The following is a 22,702-nucleotide window of genomic DNA, read 5'->3' on the forward strand; positions in this document are numbered from 1 at the left end:
TGAATACAAAAGGCTATGTGTTGGAGGTAGCATCTCAGGAAAGACTCAAAGGGCAGTAGAGATGGAATGTGGTGAATGAGAAACAGCAAGTAAGTTAATTTGGCTACTCTATAGAATACAAAATGGATAAATAAAATGATGTGTTTGGAAATAGAGCTTGGAGTCATATTGTGAAGGGTTTTACCCATCAAGGAGAGAAATTTACCTTGTCCCTGAAGGCTTGTTGAGTAGAGGAATGACATATATATGGAATGTGAGGGAGAGTTTTAAAGTCAAAGATCACTCCAATCTGGTGAACCTAGACACCTAGAAGAATAGAGGCATTCTAGAGAGAAATTGGGATGTTTGAAAGGGAGATAGGCTCGGAAGGAAAGATAATGACTTCTATTTGGGACACATTGACTTTGAGGTGACTAACAAGCAATTAGTGATTCAAGGATAGAAGGATAAGGGATTTATTTATATTTTCATATGTATATATATATATATATGTATATATTTGTGAGTTAACTTCAGAGAGTTAATAAATAAACACAGGAGAACAGATGAGATTTCTGGAAGAAAAGAGATCCCAAGAGAGAACTATGCAGCATAATCATGGTTAGGGTACATGATATGGATGATGATTTAGCAAAGGAGATTGAGGAGAAGTAATACAGGTAGGAAGAGAACTGGAAAAGAACAGTATCATTAAAAGTCAGAGAGAAGAAAATATCTAGGAAGAGGGGGGTACTCTATAGTGTCAAATGCTACAGAGAGGCCAAAAAGATAAAGAATGAGAAAAGACAATAACACAGGAATTATCAAGAACTTGATAAGCTTGGAGAAAGCAATTTCAATCAAGTCGTGAGTTTGGTAACCATATTTAAAAGAGTTTAAAAATGACAGTGAGTTCAGAAAGTGGAGGCAATGAGTTTAGATAGCACTTTAAAAAAAGATTTGGGCTATAAAAGGGAAGAGAAATATAGAGTCATAATTTGAGGGTATGGCAGAGTCAGCTAAATATGTTTTAAGAATGGGGAAGTTCTGTGCATATCTATAAACATCAGGAAAGAAGCCTGTGGGAAAAGTGAAACTGAAAAGTAGAAAGACAGAGAAATAATGGAAGGGACAAGCTACTGGAGTTGCAAGACAAGGGAAAGAATAAAGAATACAATAGAAGGGTTGACAAAGAGAAAGGCCAGCCCTTTTGTCAGAGACAAACACGAAAAGAATGGTGGGAAATGAAGTTTAGCAGATTTAAGGAATGGACTTAGGGAGAAAAAGCAGCTAACGAGAGATTAAAGTACTTTTTAGTCTTTTGGTAAAGTCTTAAGGAAACATCCTCTCAGGAGAGGGAAAAAGGATAAGATTTGAAGAGAGAATAGAATGTTTTAGATAGATGCTGGAAGAAATTGATAGAGTTGATATTAAATAAGGAGAAAGGATTAGCTTGCAGCAATGATAGTCCAATTAATGTTAGATAAACAATTGTAGTGGATTTAATTGGTCATGTTTTTTTTTTTTTTCTTCAGAGATGTTCATCAGCACACAAAGAGTAGTAGAGAATTAAGAAGTAACGGTTTGGCAATATGTGAAGAATGGTGTGACTCTTGGCCAGAGTATTCAAGGGTAGATGATATCATTAAGTGGAATTGCTTAGATATAGGATGAAAGCTATGAAAGGACATAAAAGTGGCCAAAACAGAAATAATGAACTAGGAAAAACAACAAGGAAGGAATGGAGTGACTGGAAATCATGATGAATACAAAGAATAGGCTTAAGAAGAATAAGGCAAAGGAAGAGAGGAAAGGAAAAGAGTTTGCAGTCTAAAATACCAATTTCAATAAAGAATCACTTTAGTTAAAATGTCTAAACCATTGGTAGACAAAGGCAAAGTTTGTGATGTACTAGGATTTTTAACCTCACATGATCTTTATTCTCCTTAGAAAACTGAGTATAGTAAGTAGAACTTAAGAAAGCTACAAGTCTGCAAAATGATATAATAAGGCTGTAAAAACACTATAAAATAAAATTCACTTTAAAATTAATGGAAGAACATAGAACATTTTAAAGGAACTACAAGTCATTTTCTTCTCAAAATTTAAAAAAGGTTTTCCAAGTGTTAGGAATATAAACTGAATTAACATCCTACATTTTTCCATCATAGATTTTAAGCAATGAAAAAGGCCATCACAACAGTGTAAGGATTATACTTGTTGAAAAATTTTAGGCCACCATTCACTTTGGTACTGCTAATCATAACCATGCAAGTGGACTGATAGATACTCACCACTTGAAGCAGGGCAAGATATCCAGCTCCCACATTATCAAAGTTTACTTTCACATTTTTCCACCGAGCCTGATCTCCAAGGGCCTGACAGTCAGTAATATTGTTGACTTCCTTAATGTCGAACTTGATACCAGTTGTGACATTAACACAGTGGTAAAATTTGCCAGCAAATAAATTTACTCCCATGATGCTGAAGATGAGCCAGAATATGAGACAAACCAACAGGACATTCATGATGGAGGGAATGGCTCCAACCAGAGCATTCACAACCACCTAGCTCAGAAAAAGGAAACCATACATTAAAAAATGAAACAACTTTTAAACTTAGTTACTATTTGTTTTCCTACTAAAATAGCATTGCGCATGTTTTTAGTAAAACACACATAAAAGAATTGTAACTTCCATCTTCAATGTTTAAAAATAAAACAAATATTTGGTAAATGTAAAAGAAAATGACAGAACTTAAGATCAAAAGCATATTTGAAAAGCAATATTATGCCAAAACATGAAAAGAAATAAAGGAAACCTGGTAGTAAGATGGTCATAAAATGTTTGTATGCTAGAGGAAAAAGGAGAAAGAGAAGCATTAAATATCAATGAAAGAAATTAAAATTAACAAGCAGTACAAATAAATTTGCAGGAAAAAAGTTAGATATGAAGTTAATGAATATATGACAGGATGGTTATGCAAAAGACTACAAATAAAACCAAGTGTTACATTTGCCTTCAATATATATTCTCAGATTTTTAAATGTTCAGAATCTGAAAAATATTAATAATAATTTGTTTCCTTTCTACTTGCTTGCTAATAGTTTTTAAAAAGTATATTGCTACAAGTAAATTTTTGTCTGGAGATATAACACTACTGCTCCAAATTTGTCTAAGTGTGTTGGTGGAAGTTGAGATTTAGATCAAGGAACATTTTATTTCAACAATCTTAATTAAGACCAATCTAGTGAGGAAATAAAATACTCTAGCTTCTATCTGAAAAGAGCAGGGTCAGCCTAAGGGTAAGATATTTGGAATTTTAAAGAAAAAGTAAACTGAACACACAATTTTCCTTTTAGTTAATCAGACTACAATAAACTCATACTTTAATTTAGGAGACTAGGTTGTACAGTGGGCAGAGCATAGAATTTGGAATCAGAAGGATCTGAATTCAAATCCAGACTTATATACTCATTAGCTGAGTGGAACTAGCAAGTGACAAAATTTCTGTCTGTCTCTGTTTCTGCATCTGTAAACTAGGAATGATAATATTAACACTCCTAGGATTGTTATAAGGATGAATTGAGGAGATATTTCTAAAGCATTTCATAAACCTTAAAGCACCTGTTTTTGTATATGCAGTCTACAAAGATAAGTGGTAGACTGGATTTGGTCCTTAAACTGTAATCTACCAACCTTTAATTTAGAGTAAGTATAAAACAAATGATGTATTCAAGAACTTCAAAATCCTGAATCTCAATAAACTTGGAATTAATAACTCATATGACTGTTTTGAGGGTCAAATAAATTAGTTTTATAATAGTTCATTTAAAAATTAAAATAAAATTTAATTCTCTTCTATATTACTATCATTATTTCAAATAATCAAGGAAAACATGCAGACTAAAATTATTTTTTCATTTTTTTATTACTTTACTTTTGCAGAAATTGAAAACTATAATGCAAAATGGCCACTTATTCTTATAGGAAAAAATTGTACAGAAATTATCTTCATAATAATGTATGCTTGATTTTGTACAATTTCAAATATATATATCAGAAATGAGCTACTGTGGGTAGGGTAGGAATAAAAAAGGTGTAACTAAACTCTTCAAATTAGAATATAAGTAATAAGAAGAAAGTGAACCATGTTCACTGTTCAGAGGTCTAGAATATAATTTACAATTATATAGGTAGTTAATGAAAAGAAAAATTTTCCCCAAAGGCAGTTTTGTCTTTAGTGACTAATTATTCCAACTTACTAATTTTGCTTTGCCTCCAGAACTATAAGAGGCTGAAATGTTAGGGTTTTTTCTTTTACATTAAAATTACATATTACTATTACATAGAAATTATTTACTTTTAACTACCAATAAATTTTTGAGAAGTCTGAATAATATCTGTGAAGAGGAAAAACGTCTATCTGTTCAGGCTTTACTCTGTATTTACTAGCTGTGTGATTTAGAAAAGTTGCTTCCCCTTTTAGGCCTCAATTTCTTAGTTTGTAAAGTGAAGGAGGATGAATTAGATATTTTCTTCTAACTAAATCCTATGCTCTTAATATTGATTCAAGTAGGAAATATGTGCCAAAATGAGTTAAAGCAATATGTGTGGTTACATATAGCCTTTTATTTGGCAAGCAGTGTGATTTTGGTGCAGTAGAAAAGCCAATGAACTCAGTCAAAAAAATCTGATTTTTAGTGTTAATTCTTCCACTAATTAACTATATGATCTTGTCTGGTTCATAGAATCTCTTTGTGGTTTAGGTACTTCAAGATAAAGATGAGCTAAATTCTGTGATTTTAAGATTCTTTGAAATATAAGCAAATGAATTAGGTACATCTGCATAAATTGCTCATTTTACTACTTTTTTAGTAAAGCATAATTTGCGAAATGTTCTTATATTTCTTACCCTCATTCCTTCAAATCTGGACAACGCTCTCAGAGGTCTTAAAGCTCGTAGTGTTCGAAGGGATTTGATGGCACCAAGTTCTGAGTACCCCAGGGCATTGGCCACCAAGCTAACCAATGATACCTATGCATTTCAAAAAATGAAAATAGGAATTTTAATTGAGCAGTTCTACCATAAAATGGGCAAGGATATAAATGCCCATATCTTAAGGAAATATACCTACCTCAAAAAACTTTTTTTTAACAAAACATAAACACTTAATAAAATCTGGTTTGCCATCTCATTGTCTATAAAACCATGGGTAATTAATTCTTTTTACCTTTTTGAGCCTCAGTTTTCTTAATTGTAAAATGAAGATAATATTTGTAATACTTCCCTACCAGCGATGGTAGGTTTTTTTTTTCAGGGATCAGATGTATGTATTTATTTAAATTGCTTTATAAATGTCAGCTATCATCATCATGTTTAAGTTAAACTTTTGAACTGGATTATAGACTTGACATAGCTCTATAGCTCTATAATCTCTACATATGTAAAAAATTGAATTGGATACTTCAATATTTCAATGAATCTGATTTAATTGATTTTTATACTTTTTCCAATGTGTAAATCACTTTCTCATGTTAGCTTATTCTTTTCAATGTTTTCCATAAATCTTTCACAAAGAATCCACCCAATATGTGAGGGTCTTAATATAGCACAGCACTTTAAACACAGGCATCAGTGGAGCACATAGTCCATTTATACATTATTACTTTTTATTGCTATATAATCATGGAACCCCATTTTTTCTTATCACATCTCTTTGGGTATTATTTATGCTATTTCTTTCATAGAATTCCTTTTTGAAAATACACTGAAGCCTATTAACATCTAGTATTTGTCTTTTGGGTGACCTGCAATTTTACTTTGTTAGGACAGTGGTATTCAATTCTTTGGTTACTCTTTCATTTTAATACAGTAAAAATTGATAAAGACATGTCACTTAAAAAAAACAATTTGCTTTCACTGTGTTTCAAGATGGCTTACTGAATCCCAAGCCATAAACATCTAAAATACTTTTTGATGAGGTATCAAATTTAGCCAAAATCAACCTGCAATCTATAAAAGTTATTGTGGAACATATAGGCAAACCCAAAGTGCTAAGTGATTGAGTTAAAACACACCTTATTTCACTCAAATAGTTCTTGTTAAGATAGGTTGAAATTAATTATCTTTGTGCAGTTATGGTGCATCTTCCCTGACCATTTTAAATTATCTTGGTACTGTAGGTTCTGAAATAAATTTATAGCCTGAGAATTACAATCTAAAAACTCTCCAGGAAGAGGTAGCTAAGAGCAAGTTCCCATGAGACTTCAGCCTGAACAGCTTTAAAGATGCAAGCCACTTGATAGTTCTCTGTAGCTGACCCAAGACAGATTGCTGAGTTTAAGCATCAGTAGTTGAAAGAGCATATACAGTGATCAAAAAGCATCCAAACATGAAAAATAAAGTGGCAAGATTCTCAGAGAGAGAGATCGAAGCAGAGAGGGGGAGTAATCCTGAAAGACATGTCATATTCAATTCAATAAATATTTATTAAGCTCTAGCTTAAGGTAGAGTGATGGTGTAAGATAGAATGTTGCATGTACTTCAATTTATGAAGAACTAGGTTCAAAGGCTGCTTCTGGTACTTATTAGTTGTTTGGGCAAGCCACTTAATCTCCCCCTACGTTTTACACAATTCTGACTATGTTATATATGAGTTACTGGTTTGTACTATGCCTCAGTGGTGATATCTACTGCACCAACAAAATCCCAGATTGTTAGCCCATTGAATTATGTGCAAAGCACTCTTATGTACTAGGGGAGATTTCTCCCTCCCTCTGATTTGTCCTGATATTTCTTTGGTATCAGGAATCCCCTTCAAAGTAAATCTATAAATGCAGAACTGCACTGGCCTTGCCACTTACAGGCTGCAAAAGAGTCAGATGGAAAAATGAACCTATGTCTTCCTGACTCAAAGGTCAGATCATTAGTGAAAATACAAAGGTTAAACACTCTGTCCCTTTCCTCATGAAGTTCCTGGGTCTATTTTTAAAATATGGTTAAACCTCAGAACTATCTCTGGGGCACCTTTTTCTACCACTGTGTATGGGGTCAGAGTGGGCAAATTCCATATATATCAGGGGGAAAGTACAGAGTTGCTGTCTTTCAATTGGGTTTTCAGATACCACAGAGGAGGAAGGATACTATGGGAATAATAAAATTTGATAAAGTGAATCATACTGCTGTTTCTCCATTGCTCAGATAATCAATGCCTTATAAATATATATAAGTAACATGGAGGCTTGAACCCTGCTTCACACTTTGACTGAAAATTATTATGTTTAGAAATCCACACTTCCGGTCAAGATGGCGGCTTAGAGAAAGCTAAAGTCCAGATCTCCTGAAACCCTTCCTTACCGATCTCAAACCAAATGCTCCTAGGGCACCAAAATCCAAAACGATCAACAACATAGACCCGGGAGTCCTCCTCCTGGACCTGGACCTGAATCAAAAGGTACACCGCACCCCCAAAAGCCAGAACCCGAGACCACTAGGACCCAAGGGGTAGGCAGAAGGAAGGTCCTAGGACCCATCCTCCCCAACCCAGAGCACCAAGTCCGAGGCAGCAGAGGCAACCTCAGAGCCCCACGGCCTGCTATTCTGAAGGTCACATGCTGAAAACAACCTGACCTAGTCGAGGGGGCACCCAGACAGCAGGGAAACAGAGAGGGGGGGGAGCTTGTAACCCCCTGGCTGGATCCTTCCATTGGAGTCTCACGAAAAAAGTCCCTGCCTCAAGGCATACTAAATTTAACCCAGGGAAAGCTAATCTCATTAGGAGCCCTGGGAGCTCCAGGAAGCCGCAGCCCCTCCCCCCACAAAGTGCTGCAGCTGACCTGCTAAGGCACAGGAACAAGGGCCAAGCTAGGCTCAGAGCGTGGAAGTAAGGCAACGGAGAAGCATCAGGAGGATGCCAAGGAGAGGAGGGCAGTAACAGGGACACACCAGCAATTACTGGCTCCCTGGGGAGACAGAATAACAACTGCATAGAACAGAAAATCTGCCTAGGGCTAAAACCTCTGAACACCAGACAGAGATAAGAAAAGCTAATCCTCCCCACTCACATAGAGATGGCAAACTACACAGAAGCACAGAAGTCCCAAAATTCCAAAAGAAAAAAGAAGAAGGGGGCGAATAGAAACAATTAATAATTTCATCGAGGAAAATGACAATGGCGAAACATCCTTTCAAACCTTTTGGGATGCAGCCAAAGCGGTAATCAGAGGTAAATTCATATCCCTGAGTGCATATATCAACAAACTAGGGAGAGCAGAGATCAATCAATTGGAAATGCAAATAAAAAAACTCAAAAGTGATCAAATTAAAAACCCCCAGCAGAAAACCAAACTAGAAATCCTAAAAATTAAGGGAGAAATTAATAAAATCAAAAGTGATAGAACTATTGATTTAATAAATAAGACAAGAAGCTGATACTTTGAAAAAACAAACAAAATAGACAAAGTACTGGTCAATCCAATTTAAAAAAGGAAGGAAGAAAAGCAAATAAACAGCATCAAAGATGAAAAGGGGGACAGCACCTCCTATGAAGAGGAAATTAAGGCAATCATTAGAAATTACTTTGCCCAATTATATGGCAATAAATACACAAACTTAGGTGATATGGATGAATAAATCAAAAATACAAACTGCCTAGACTAACAGAAGTGGAAATATAATTCTTAAATAATCCCATATCAGAAAATTAAATCCAACAAGATATCAAAGAACTTCCTAAGAAAAAATCCCCAGGGCCTGATGGATTCACCAGTGAATTCTATCAAACATTCAGAGAACAGTTAATCCCAATACTATACAAATTATTTGACATAATAAGCAAAGAGGGAGTTCTACCAAACTCCTTTTATGACACAAACATGGTACTGATTCCAAAACCAGGCAGGTCAAAAACAGAGAAAGAAAGCTATAGACCAATCTCCCTAATGAATATAGATGCAAAAATCTTAAATAGGATACTAGCAAAAAGACTCCAGCAAGTGATCAGAAGAGTCATCCATCATGATCAAGTAGGATTTATACCAGGGATGCAGGGCTGGTTCAATATTAGGAAAACCATCCACATAATTGACCACATCAACAAACAAACCAACAAGAATCACATGATTATCTCAATAGACGCAGAAAAAGCCTTTGATAAAATACAACACCCATTCCTATTAAAAACACTAGAAAGCATAGGAATAGAAGGGTCGTTCCTAAAAATAATAAACAGTATATATCTAAAACCATCAGCTAATATCATCTGCAATGGGGATAAACTAGATGCATTCCCAATAAGATCAGGAGTGAAACAAGGATGCCCATTATCACCTCTACTATTTGACATTGTACTAGAAACACTAGCAGTAGCAATTAGAGAAGAAAAAAAATTGAAGGCATCAAAATAGGCAAGGAGGCGACCAAGTTATCACTCTTTGCAGATGACATGATGGTCTACTTAAAGAATCCTAGAGATTCAACCAAAAAGCTAATTGAAATAATCAACAACTTTAGCAAAGTTGCAGGATACAAAATAAACCCACATAAGTTATCAGCTTTTCTATATATCTCCAACACAGCTCAACAGCAAAAACTAGAAAGAGAAATCCCATTCAAAATCACCTTAGACAAAATAAAATACCTAGGAATCTATCTCCCGAGACAAACACAGGAACTATATGAACACAACTACAAAACACTCTCCACACAACTAAAACTAGACTTGAACAATTGGAAAAACATTAACTGCTCATGGATAGGACGAGCCAATATAATAAAAATGACCATCCTACCCAAACTTATTTATCTATTTAGTGCCATACCCATGGAACTCCCAAAATATTTCTTTACTGATTTAGAAAAAACCATAACAAAATTCATTTGGAATAACAAAAGATCAAGGATATCCAGGGAAATAATTAAAAAAAAACAACACATATGATGGGGGCCTTGCAGTCCCTGACCTTAAACTATATTACAAAACAGCAGTCATCAAAACAATTTGGTACTGGCTAAGAAACAGAAAGGAAGATCAGTGGAATAGACTGGGGGAAAGCGACCTCAGCAAGACAGTATATGATAAACCCAAAGATCCCAGCTTTTGGCACAAAAATCCACTATTCGATAAAAACCACTGGGAAAATTGGAAGACAGTATGGGAGAGATTAGGAATAGATCAATACCTCACACCCTACACCAAGATAAATTCAAAATGGGTGAATGTCTTAAACATAAAGAAGGAAACCATAAGTAAACTGGGTAAACACAGAATAGTATACATGTCAGACCTTTGGAAGGGGAAAGACTTTAAAAACAAGCAAGACATAGAAAGAATCACAAAATGTAAAATAAATAATTTTGACTACATCAAATTAAAAAGCTTTTGTACAAACAAAACCAATGTAACTAAAATCAGAAGGGAAACAACAAATTGGGAAAAAATCTTCATAGAAACCTCTGACAAAGGTTTAATTACTCAAATTTATAAAGAGCTAAATCAATTGTACAAAAAACCAAGCCATTCTCCAATTGATAAATGGGCAAGGGAAATGGATAGGCAGTTCTCAGATAAAGAAATCAAAACTATTAATAAGCACATGAAGAAGTGTTCTAAATCTCTTATAATCAGAGAGATGCAAATCAAAACAACTCTGAGGTATCACCTCACACCAAGCAGACTGGCTAGCATGATAGCAAAGGAAAGTAATGAATGCTGGAGGGGATGTGGCAAAGTAGGGACATTAATTCATTGCTGGTGGAGTTGTGAACTGATCCAACCATTCTGGAGGGCAATTTGGAACTATGCCCAAAGGGAGACAAAAGAATGTCTACCCTTTGATCCAGCCATAGCACTGCTGGGTCTGTACCCCAAAGAGATAATGGACAAAAAGACTTGGACAAAAATATTCATAGCTGTGCTCTTTGTGGTGGCCAAAAACTGGAAAACAAGGGGATGCCCATCAATTGGGGAATGGCTGAGCAAATTGTGGTATATGTTGGTGATGGAATACTATTGTGCTAAAGGAATAATAAAGTGGAGGAATTCCATGGAGACTGGAACAACCTCCAGGAAGTGATGCAGAGCGACAGGAGCAGAACCAGGAGAACATTGTACATAGAGACTGATACACTGTTGTATAATCGAATGTAATGGACTTCTCCATTAGTAGTGGTGTAATATCCCTGAACAATCTGCAGGGATCTAGGAGAAAAAACACTATGCATAAGCAAAGGATAAACTATGGGAATAGAAACACCGAGGAAAAGCAATTGCTTGACTACAGCTGTTGAGGGGACATGACAGAGGAGAGACTCTAAACGAAACTCTAATGCAAATATTAACAACATGGAAATGGGTTCGAATCAAGAACACATGTGACACCCAGTGGAATCACGTGTCGGCTATGAGGAGTGGGGGGGAGGAAAAGAAAATGATCTTTGTCTTTAATGAATAATGCTTGGAAATGATCAAATAAAATATTATTTAAAAAAAAAGAAATCCACAAATCAATGTCTACATCATGCAATTCAGAAGAATGGGAAATAGGATAGAAAAAAAGTAATTCTAAAATGAATATTATTGTCATCTAAATTACTCCAAAAGAAAATTTAGAATTTGTAATTCATGGGGCACTATCATGCTTTAAGTCATCCAAAATCACAGCCTTGGTATCATCGTCAACTAGTTACTCTTCCCTATCTGGAGTATTTGGTCACTTGCCTAATCTTGTTTCAGATGACATCTCTAGAATATATCTCATTCTCTAAACTCAAACAGCAACTATCACAATTGACGCCCTCTTTCTCTCTCAACTGGTTTATCTTAAAAGATCCTAATTGTTTTCTTTCACAACATGACGACCATGAAATTATGTCTTATATGATAACACATGTACAACCCATATCATATTTATTACCATCTTGGGGAGGGGGGAGGGATGGGAAGGAGGAAAAGAACATGGAATACAAACTGTCAGAAAATGATTAGTGAAAATTATATCAACATGTAATCTGTAAAAAAAAAAAATTAAGTTCCTAATTGATCTCCTGCTTCAAGCTGCAGATAAACTAATGCTTAACTTCAAAAGTGATTTTCCTGAAGTACAGAAATGACTGTTGTTCTCCCCTGCTCAGAAAACTTCAGTGGCAACATGGTGCTTCTGGGATAAAAAATAAACTTTCTTGATGGGTATTTAAAGCTGCTTTACCTGGCCCCTTCTTTCCTCTTTGGCCTTCATAGACTGTCCACATACACTGTGTCCAGTGTTCTTGGTCTAATGGCTGTGCCTCAATAAGATAATTCATCTCTCATCTCCATGACTTTGCACTGTCTATCTATATATCATGACTGAAATACTTTCATTCCATTTCTCTACCACACAGTCGAGATTTGGCTCAAATCTACCTCTAGTAGAAAGTATTTCCAGGTCCTCTTAGCTCCTTGTTCCTTCCTTTCTAAGGTTACCTTGTGTCTTGTGTCTTTGCATATTCCCTGTATATTATATATATGTACATATAATGCATAATATTTATGTCATATATTATGTTACCTTATGTCATGAGTCTTTGTATGTTCCCTGAATATCATTGTATATGTATATGTTGTTTTCCCACAGGGGCTATTTCATTTTTGTCTTTTTATCCCTAGTAACTAGCACCTATTACAGTTCCTGGCACATAGCTGGTGTTTTATAATGCTTGTTGCCTTTCCTTTCCTGTCCTTTGCTTCATAATTTATTGTTCTTTTAAACATAATGACATTATACACTTATGCATACTTTCTACTTTCATTTCTCTTGAGATTTTGCTGACTTAGAGCTGCCACTGATTACAAGATATACATACATATGTGTGTGTGCATTGCTTGCTTCAGCAGCACATATACTAAAAATGGAATGATACAGAGAAGATTAGCGTGGCTCATGTGCAATGATGACATGCAAATATGTGAAGGGCTTCATATTTAAGAATTACCTATGTGTATCTGTCTATATGTAGTTATCCTTAAATAATTTGTGATATTTGTCCATTAAATATATATAATTTATAGAAATAAACTGCCCAAAATTTTAAATATATAGTCTACAATTATTTTTACAAAATGAAATTAATTTCATTAAGAAATTTAAAAATAACAGCACTTTTAAAAAGTTTATAAAGCAATGTTTAAAAGGAAAAAGAAGTTTATAAAGACTACTGTTACCTTTCCAATGAAATTTTTATCCTCCAATTTTCAGTTCTCTAGTAGTTAGAATTATATCAAAGTAACTATGATATAATTTGTATATTTTCAAAGATAACAATATTTGTTAAACACCTACTAAGTGCCAGGCTCTATGTTTATAACTGGAGATATAGAGAAAGGGGAAAATAGCCTCTACTGTGAAGGATCTCACAATTTAGTGGAGGAGACATTATATAAATAACTATAAGCAAACATTAGATGCAGGATAAATCAGAAATTATCTCAGAGAGAAGGTGATTCAGGCAATTCGCTTAAACTTTTGGGGGTTCACTCAACTGCAAAATAGTCACAACAGACCCTTTATGAGTAAAGAGCTTTTAAAAACTTTGAGTGTTTTATTAACTGGTCTGCCCTGTGTCCACTGTAGTTTTTGATTGTCTCACAGGAGAAGCTAATGTGATTTTTAGGGAGTGGGTTGAGTAGCAGGAGAAAATATCAGTAAAGACACTGGAAATATCCTCTTTCAGCCATATTCATTCTCTATGACTTTAAGAATCTGGATTAGAAAGAACTCCAGAGGCCATCTAGTTAAATTCATACCTGAACAATAATCTCTTCCTCAACACTGGCCTTCCCTTAATGACTTCATAACCTCCCCAGACATTACAGTCCATTTTAATTAACTATTCTTTACATCAAGTTATCTGCCTCTCTTTAAATGCTATTTTAATCTGTTGCCTCCCTCACTCTCCATGTACATCCCTTGAGAAAAGGACTCTTTTATTCTTTGGATTTATATTTCAAATGTCTAGCACAGTACCAGGCACTCAATAGTCATTAATGCTTTTTTGTTGTTGTAAAATAATAGAAAAAATCAGTGGGACAAATTAGTTTTGCCTGTCCAAATGAAAACAGAGGCTCTAGATCTTTTGTCCAACCAGATATGACTTTGCTTTTAGATCTTATGCTACGGGAGCTTTTTAGTGGTGAGGCTCTTCCCTAGAAAGCATTGTGAATGCAAGAATCACCTCCTTCTGGGCACTGGGCACCAATTGTGCAATCTATAATACCTTGAAGTCTTTCTCTTAGAATTACTATTAAGTCACCCAGAGATATAAGTTCTCCAAAATCATATCCCTATACAGTTCCCTCTAAGTATAATCCAGTTGTTTCTCCTCCACCTTAAAGATTACAGTGAAACCTTTCATGGTAATTGCTGACAGGCCAGGACTGGCTGAGCACCCAGAGACTCTCTTTTAGGCTCTGCAGGGCTACTTCAACTGGAAACTTGGCACCAGGCCCTGACCACGCAGACCTTCCTGCCCCACCCCCTCCTCCTTAATTCTTCTTATAGCCTTGCTTCCCTTCTCCTACCCCAATATAACCTGCTATACCCTCTCCTGTCTCTGAGGCCAGCTGGGCCCAGGGCTATGATGCCCATAGGAGTAAGAGGACTCAGGATGGCTAAGGGGAAGGAAGTGGCTGAGCAAGGCTGAGGTGTCTTGGGGTTAGGGGCTGGCTGGGGGTAGCTGAGGCTGTGCAGGAGAGGAGGAACTTGTTAGGTTAGGTGCCTGCTAAAGACAGATATTTGCTTGTTGATTGGTAATATTTGATCTAAAATAAGTAAGCATCTATTGATCTTATTATCAAATAAATGTGTGTTCTATAAAATGTTTTCTAACAATTCTCCCTCACACCCATCTCACCCTGCTCCCATTTCTTCCTTCTGTGGCCAAAGAGAACAAATCTAGTTCTTCTTCTATGTGACTAGTCTTCAAATGCTTGAATAATATAATGATCATGTTCTCTCTTAATCTTCTTTTTCTCCAGGACAAATAACCCTAGTTCCTATAACCAATCCTTACATAGCAACATCTTGTGAAAGGACTTTTATCTAAATTTTAAAAATGTACTTATTTAAATACTCATTTAATTAATTAATAATTAAATACTCAGTTAACTCCCTCCCTTTCCTCCCTTAGAGAAGGCATCTTTTGACAAAAAGATAACTAGAAACATACATGCATAAATACATATATACATATAAACCATATCTCAATTTTTTCTATCTATCATTTCACTGGAGGTGGACATGCACAAACCATGTTTCAAACAGTATTTAGTGTTCTCTTGGTTCTGTTTGTTTCACTCCATAATATCATGTAGGTCTTTCTATGTTGTTATTTTGTCATTTCTCAGAGTGCAGTAAGTAGTATTCCAAATCAATCATATGCCACAACTTGTTTAATCTTTCCCCAGTTGTTTTTCAGTAGGAGAATGCCACTCAACCCAGTCCTTATGAGTATATGCAAAGTGCCATTGATAACAGTTCTCCAGGGAAGAGGCTGGGATGGGGTTTAATGGAAGTGTCTTGGAAGGATTTGGAGCATGCACAGATATTTTGGAACTAAATTTGCTCTTTTAACTAAGGGATTATCATGAGCCTCTCCCATTGATTGCATTTAAGAAGCATTCAAAGGGCCTTTTTCAGCTTCCTTTATTTTCTTGGTTTGACTTTTCTTTGACTTTTTCCTGCTGTCAGCATTTGAAAGAGAAGAAAGACAATTCTATTCACTGGTAGAAGAAAGTGGGAAGAGACTGTCCCAAAGGTGGACTATGGCATTAGTAAAGAAATTCCCCAATTTTATTTTCCTTGAGAGAGAATGAGGTCAGGTCATATTTATAAAAATGGAAAATTTTTTAAGTTAGCACTTATCCCTTGAAAAATCACATTTATTTTTCTATTCATAAAAATAGCCACATATCCCTATTTTGGATCTTCTGGTTTTTTTATTAGTTTTCTCTTAATAACAAAATATTTCCATGAGTTGCATTATGACTTATTTTTAAAATGGAATCTGTGTTCAGTTTGCCAAAAGCTTTTTTTTTCAAATCTAAACAGTATGATTAGATACTCAATTAGAGATACAGCATGGTATAATAGAGGGAAATGCTGAACTTGGATGCAGAAAAAAAACTGCTTTTTAAATTTTACTTTTGTTACTTCATAGTTTTGTTATCATGGGTAAGTTATTTAACTTTACTGAAATTTCCTAATTAATCTGTAAAGGGGTAATAATGACGTAGGCAGCATCTATTTCACAGAGCTATGGTGAAGCTTAAATGAGATAGTATATTTCACATGTTGAACAGATTTTAAAGTACTATATAAATGTCAGTTACTATTATTCTGTGGTGAAATAGCAATTCACTATTATATTGCTTAAAACAGGCATTCCCTTTTAAAACATCAACTCAATAAATAGAATTGGTTTAACAGTTAATAAAGTAAAATCCATCTAAGTATGTTATATTAGAGTCAAATTAGTAGAATTTTGAATTTTTTAGTTTCTTGAGTGATAGTAATTAATTGTGCTTTCTCTTAATATTGTCAATGATAATGCCTTCTGGACTCTTGGCAATGTGACAGTATGTGTATTTTATTGACTCTCATTACTGAGCTCTTGTGTATGGTTGCTGGGCTATAACATTTATACTCTCTAAAGGTTGTAGATTCCTAGTCTTTTTTTTTAATCTCCCTTAGGTTTTTTGTTGTTCTTTCTCCCACATAAATTTAAAGACAAATAAAGAAAAAAGATTTTTTCATTCCCCAAACTCTAGTTGGTATGCATAGAATTATGAAATGTGAAGAGCCCTTTTGTTTCATTATAAATTTGTGCTAATATGATATGTTGTTTTAGTATGTCTTGGCACTAATTTTCCCAATGAGAATGCTTCTCCAATTGTAGAAGAAAAAAGAAAAAAAGCACAAGTATGGGAAAAAAAAGGTCTAGGTTATAGTCAGATCACTAGTAAACTATGCAAATTTGTAAGAATTAATTAAATTCTTGGCATAATTTTCCTGTATTTATAAAAGGATGGGTTTGGACTAGATTATCTCTAATGTTTCTTCCATCTTTGAATAGACTACAATTTTGTGATATTAACTTTACTTTTATGAAAAACTTGCTAGAAATCTCTCTGTTTTGGATATTGAAGTATTGCCATGTTGATATTTTCATCATGTTACTTAGTGTATCAGACCTGAAAATGCAAAGCAATTGCTTGCTTACATGAATGCTAGTGGGCAGAAGGTTTGTTAAAACAAAACAAAGAAAATAGATTAAATATAATATTATCATCAAAGAGGTAAGAGATGCTATATTTTAAGGAATATTCAAACTTGAGACAGAAGACCAGAGATGGCACAAGAGGTCAAAGAGAATGAATATAGATATATTATGACCTATGGTTCATGTTGGTATATGTTACAGTAGCTGATAAAATGACTATGAGTAATTAATTGCTAACTCATCAAGACGATGTTATATGTCTTGTTTAGTTGGGATATTTCAAAGGCAACAGAATTGGGTCTTCAACCAAGGATCACCAATCCATCAAAACTGACCATATACTTCCAGAGGAAAGTATGGGCATTCAATAAAATAGAAGATTTTCAAGTATTTGTAAAGAAAAGACCAGAACTAAGTGGAAAGTTTGATATCCAAACACAAAGATCAAGAGAAACATGAAAAAGTAAATAAGAAAAAGAGGGAAAGGGGGAAAATGTTTTTATTCAAACTTTCTTCTTTAAAGGCTTCAATAAGATAAAATTATTTATATTAGTATATGGGGGAAATGTTATTTGTAACTCTCAAAAATTATATTCACGATTATAGAAATTAGAGGAATCATTCATAGGTATAGATTGAGGTAATAAGTGCTATAAGATGATATGCAAAAAAAAGCAAAAGGGAGGAGGGAATCGAAGATGGCATCAAGAGAAACTTGAAGAAATAAAATAAATAGGATAATCTTTGTTACACAAAGTTACACATGGGAAGGGGAGGGGAAGAATACTCTTATAAGAAGGAGAGGAAGAAAGTGCTAATAGGAAATACTTGAACCTTACTCTCAGTGAAATCAATTCTGAGAGGGAAGAGCAACCAGACCCATTGGGGTATTGAATTCTATCTTACCCTACAGGGAAAGTAAGAAGGGAAAACTAAAGGGTTAGGGAGGTAAGGAGTACAAAAAGGGAGGGAAAATGGGAGGGAGGGGACTTAACAGACCCTAAAAAAATAAGAAGGAAACAAAAATGGAAGAGGCAGAAAGGGAAGCTTATTAAGGGCAGGGATTAGGGGGACTGATCAAAAGCAAACCACTGGTTTAAAAGGAAATAGGAAAAGAAGAAAGGACAGAACTAGGAGAGAATAAAATGCTGGGGAATACACAAGTGGCAATCATAACTTTGAATGTGAATGGGATGAACTCACCCATAAAATTAAAACAAATAGGAGAGTGGATTAAAATCCAAAATCCTGCCATATGTTTTTCTGTAAGAAACACACTTGAGGCAGGTAGAAACTCACAAGGTTAGAATTAAAGGTTGGAGCAAAACCTTTGCTTGGGTCTCAACTGATAGAAAGAAGGCAGGAGTTGCAATCATGATATCTGACAAAGCCAAAGTAAAAATAGATCTGATTAAAAAGGATAGGAAAAGTAACAACATCCTGATAAAAGGCAATATAGGCAATGAGGAAATATCAGTAATCAACGTAAGCAGTAATCAATATATGCATGAAATGATATAACATCCAAATTTCTAAAGAAGAAACTAGTGGAGTTGAAGGAGGAAATAGATATGAAAACTATACTAGTGGGAGACCTGAACTTATCACTATCAAAGTTAGATAAATCCAATCAAAAAATAAGTAAGAAAGAGGTAAGAGATGTGAATTAAATCTTAGAAAACTTAGAGTTAATAGATATATGGAGAAAAATAAATAGAGACAAAAAGGAATACACCTTCTTTTCAGCAGCACATGGGACATTCACAAAGAGTGACCATGTACTAGGGCATAAAAACATGGCAAACAAATGCAGAAAAACAGAAATTATAAATGCAACCTTTTCAGATCATAATACAATAAAAATAATAATTAGTAAGGGTACATGAAAAAGCAAAAATTAATTGGAAATTAAATAATATTATTCTCCAAAATTGGTTAGAGAAGAAATCATAGAAACAATAATTTCATTGAAGAAAATAACAATGATGAGACATCCATTCAAAATCTATGGGATGCAGCCAAAGCATTACTCAGGGGAAATTTTATATCCTTGAGTTCATATATTAACAAATTAGGGAGGGCAGAGGTCAATGAATTGGACATGAAAATCAAAAAATTTGAAAATTAACAAATCAAAAATACCCAGATGAGGGGGCAGCTGGGTAGCTCAGTGAATTGAGAGCCAGGCCTAGAGACAGGAGGTCATAGGTTAAAATATGGCCTCAGCCACTTCCCACTTGTGTGACCCTGGGCAAATCACTTGACCCCCATTGCCTAGCCCTAACCACTCTTCTGCCTTGGAGCCAATACACAGTATTGACTCCAAGATGAAAGGAAAGGTTTAAAAAAAAATCCCCAGATGAAAACTAAATCAGAGATCCTAAAAATTAAGGAAGAAATTAATAAAATCAAAAGTGAAAGAACTATTGAAATAATAAATAAGTCTAGAAGTTTGTATTTTTAAAAAACAAACAAAATAGACAAAGAACTGGTCAATCTAATAAAAAAAGGAAAGAAGAAAACCAAATTAACAGTATCATAGATGAAAAGGGAGACCTCACTTCCAATAAAGAGGAAATTAAGGCAATCATTAAAAACTATAATGCCCAATTATATAGCAACAAATATGGAAATCTAGGTGATATGGATGAATATTTATAAAAATATAAATTGCCTAGATTAACAGAAGAAGAAATGGAATTTTTAAATAATCCCATATCAGAAAAAGAAATTGAACAAGCCATCAAAGCACTCCCTAAGAAAAAATCATCCGGGACTGATGAATTCACAAGTGAATTCCATCAAACATTCAAAGAACAACTAATCCCAATATTAAACAACTCTTTGACATGATAAGCAAAGAGGGAGTTCTACCAAATTCCTTTTATGACACAAACATAGTACTAATTCCAAAGGCAGGCAGGTCAAAAACAGAAAGAAAACTATAGATTAATCTCCTTAATGAACATAGATGCAAAAATCTTAAATAGAATACTAGCAAAAAGACTCCAGCAAGTAATCATGACGGTTATTCACTATGATCAAGTGGGATTTATACCAGGAATGCAAGGATGGTTCAATATTAGGAAAACCATCCACATAATTGGCCATATCAACAAGCAAACCAACAAAAATCACATGATCATCTCAATAAATGCAGAAAAAGCCTTTGACAAAATACAACACACATTCCTATTGAAAACTCTAGAAATCAAAGGAATAGAAGTTCCTTTCCTAAAAATAATAAGCAGTATATATCTAAAACCATCAGCCAACATCATCTGCATTGAGGATAAATTAGATACATTCCCAAAAAGATCAGGAGTAAAACAAGGATGCCCATTATCACCTCTATTATTTAACATTGTACTAGAAACACTAGCAGTAGCAATTAGAGAAGAAAAAGAAATTTAAGATATTAAGATTGGCAATGAGGAGACCAAGCTATCACTCTTTGTGGATGATATGATGATCTACTTTAAGAATCCTAGATAATCAATTAAAAAACTAGTGGAAATAATCAACAACTTTAGCAAAGTTGTAGGATACAAAATAAACCCACATAAGTCATCAACATTTCTACATATTTCCAAAACATCTCAGCAGCAAGAATTAGAAAGAGAAATACCACTTAAAATCACCCTAGACAATATAAAATACTTAGGAATCTATCTGCCAACACAAACACAGGAACTATATAAACACAACTACAAAACACTTTCCACACTATTAAAACTAGATCTAAACAATTGGAAAAATATTAACTGCTCATGGGTAGGATGAGCTAACATAATAAAAATGACAATCCTACCCAAATTAATTTACTTATTTAGTGACATACCCATTGAAATACCAAAAAAACTTTTTTTTTTACTGAATTTGAAAAAAAATCATAAGAAAGTTCATTTGGAAGCACAAAAGATCAATAATATCCAGGAAAATAATGAAAAAAAAATGTGAAGGAACATGGCTTTGCAGTCCCAGATCTCAAACTATACTGTAAAGCAGTGGTCATCAAAACAATATGGTACTGGTTAAGAGACAGAAAGAAAGATCAGTGGAATAGACTTGAGTTAAGTGGCCTCAACAAGACAGTCTATAAGCCCAAAGATCTCAGCTTTTGGGACCAAAATCCACTATTTGGTAAAAACTGCTGGCAAAATTGGAAGACAGTATGGGAAAGATTAGGTTTGGATCAACATCTCACAACTGTACACCAAGATAAACTCAGAATGGGTGAATGACTTGAATATAAAGAAGGAAACTATAAGTAAATTAGGTGAACACAGAATAGTATAAATGTCAGATCTTTGGGAAATGAAAGATTTTAAAAACAAGGAAGAGTTAGAAAAAAATCATAAAATGTAAAATGAATAATTTTGATTACATCAAAATAAAAAGGTTTTGTACAAACAAAACCATTGTAACCAAACTTAGAATGGAAGTAACAAATTGGGAAACAATCTTCATAACAAAAACCTCTGACAAAGGTCTCATTATTCAAATTTAAAAAGAACTAAATCAATTGTAGAAAAAAATCAAGCCATTCTCCAATTGATAAATGGGCAAGGGACATGAATAGGCAATTTTCAGTTAAAGAAATCAAACTATTATATGCGCATGGAAAAGTGTTCTAAATCTCTTATAATCAGAGATGCAAATCAAAACAAGTCTGAGGTACCACCTCACACTTAGCAGATTGGCTAACATGACAGCAATGGAAAGTCATGAATGCTGGAGGGGATGTGGCAAAGTTGGGACATTAATGCATTGCTGGTAGAGTTGTGAATTGATCCAACCATTCTGGAGGGCAATTTGGAACTATGCCCAAAGGGTGCTAAAAGACTTTCTGCCCTTTGATCCAGTCATAGCACTACTGGGTTTGATATAATAAGGAAAACAACATGTACAAAAATATTCATAGCTGTGCTCTTTGTGGTGGAAAAAAAAAGAATGGAAAATGAGGGGATGCCCTTCAATTGGGGAATGGCTGAACAAATTGTGGTATATGTTGGTGATGGAATACTATTGTGCTCAAAGGAATAATAAACTGGAGGAATTCCATGGAGACTGGAACAACCTCCAAGAGGTGATGCAGAGCAAAAGGAGCAGAACCAGGAGAACATTGTACACAGAGACTGATACATTGTGGTACAATCTAATGCAATGAACTTCCCCATTAGTGGCAATACAGTGATCCCGAATAACCCAGAGGGATCTATGAGAATGAACACTATTCACTATCCACAGAAAAACTGTGGGAATAGAAATACCGAAGAAAAACAACTGCTTGACTACATTGGTCGAGGGGATATGGCTGGGGATATAGACTCTAAATGAATATCTTTGTGCAAACATCGACAACATGGAAATAGGTTCTGATCAGGGATACATGTAATACCCAATGGAATTTCATGTGGGCCATGGGAAAGGTGGGAGTAGGGTAGGGAGGGATAGAATATGATTC

At 34.6% G+C, this 22,702-nt stretch overlaps 1 protein-coding gene and 1 non-coding gene across 10 annotated transcripts in view; one reads left to right on the plus strand and one right to left on the minus strand.

The window, feature by feature from the left end:
• The window catches only part of SCN3A (sodium voltage-gated channel alpha subunit 3), a 158,312-nt gene that overhangs the window by 26,402 nt on the left and 109,208 nt on the right, over nucleotides 1–22,702 (minus strand). For all 9 annotated transcript variants that reach the window (XM_001367117.3, XM_056797209.1, XM_056797207.1 and 6 more), the window contains 2 exons: nucleotides 4,894–5,016; nucleotides 2,274–2,546 (listed from right to left, as the gene is read on the minus strand). In XM_001367117.3, the coding sequence (XP_001367154.1) occupies nucleotides 2,274–2,546; nucleotides 4,894–5,016 (396 nt within the window). The remainder of the gene's footprint in view (nucleotides 1–2,273; nucleotides 2,547–4,893; nucleotides 5,017–22,702) is intronic.
• Nucleotides 12,842–12,944, plus strand: LOC130454116 (U6 spliceosomal RNA). Its single transcript, XR_008911800.1, has one exon. It is a non-coding gene; the product is annotated as a U6 spliceosomal RNA (small nuclear RNA).

Source organism: Monodelphis domestica, chromosome 4, assembly GCF_027887165.1.
Source record: "Monodelphis domestica isolate mMonDom1 chromosome 4, mMonDom1.pri, whole genome shotgun sequence".
Taxonomy (NCBI): Eukaryota; Metazoa; Chordata; class Mammalia; order Didelphimorphia; family Didelphidae; genus Monodelphis; species Monodelphis domestica.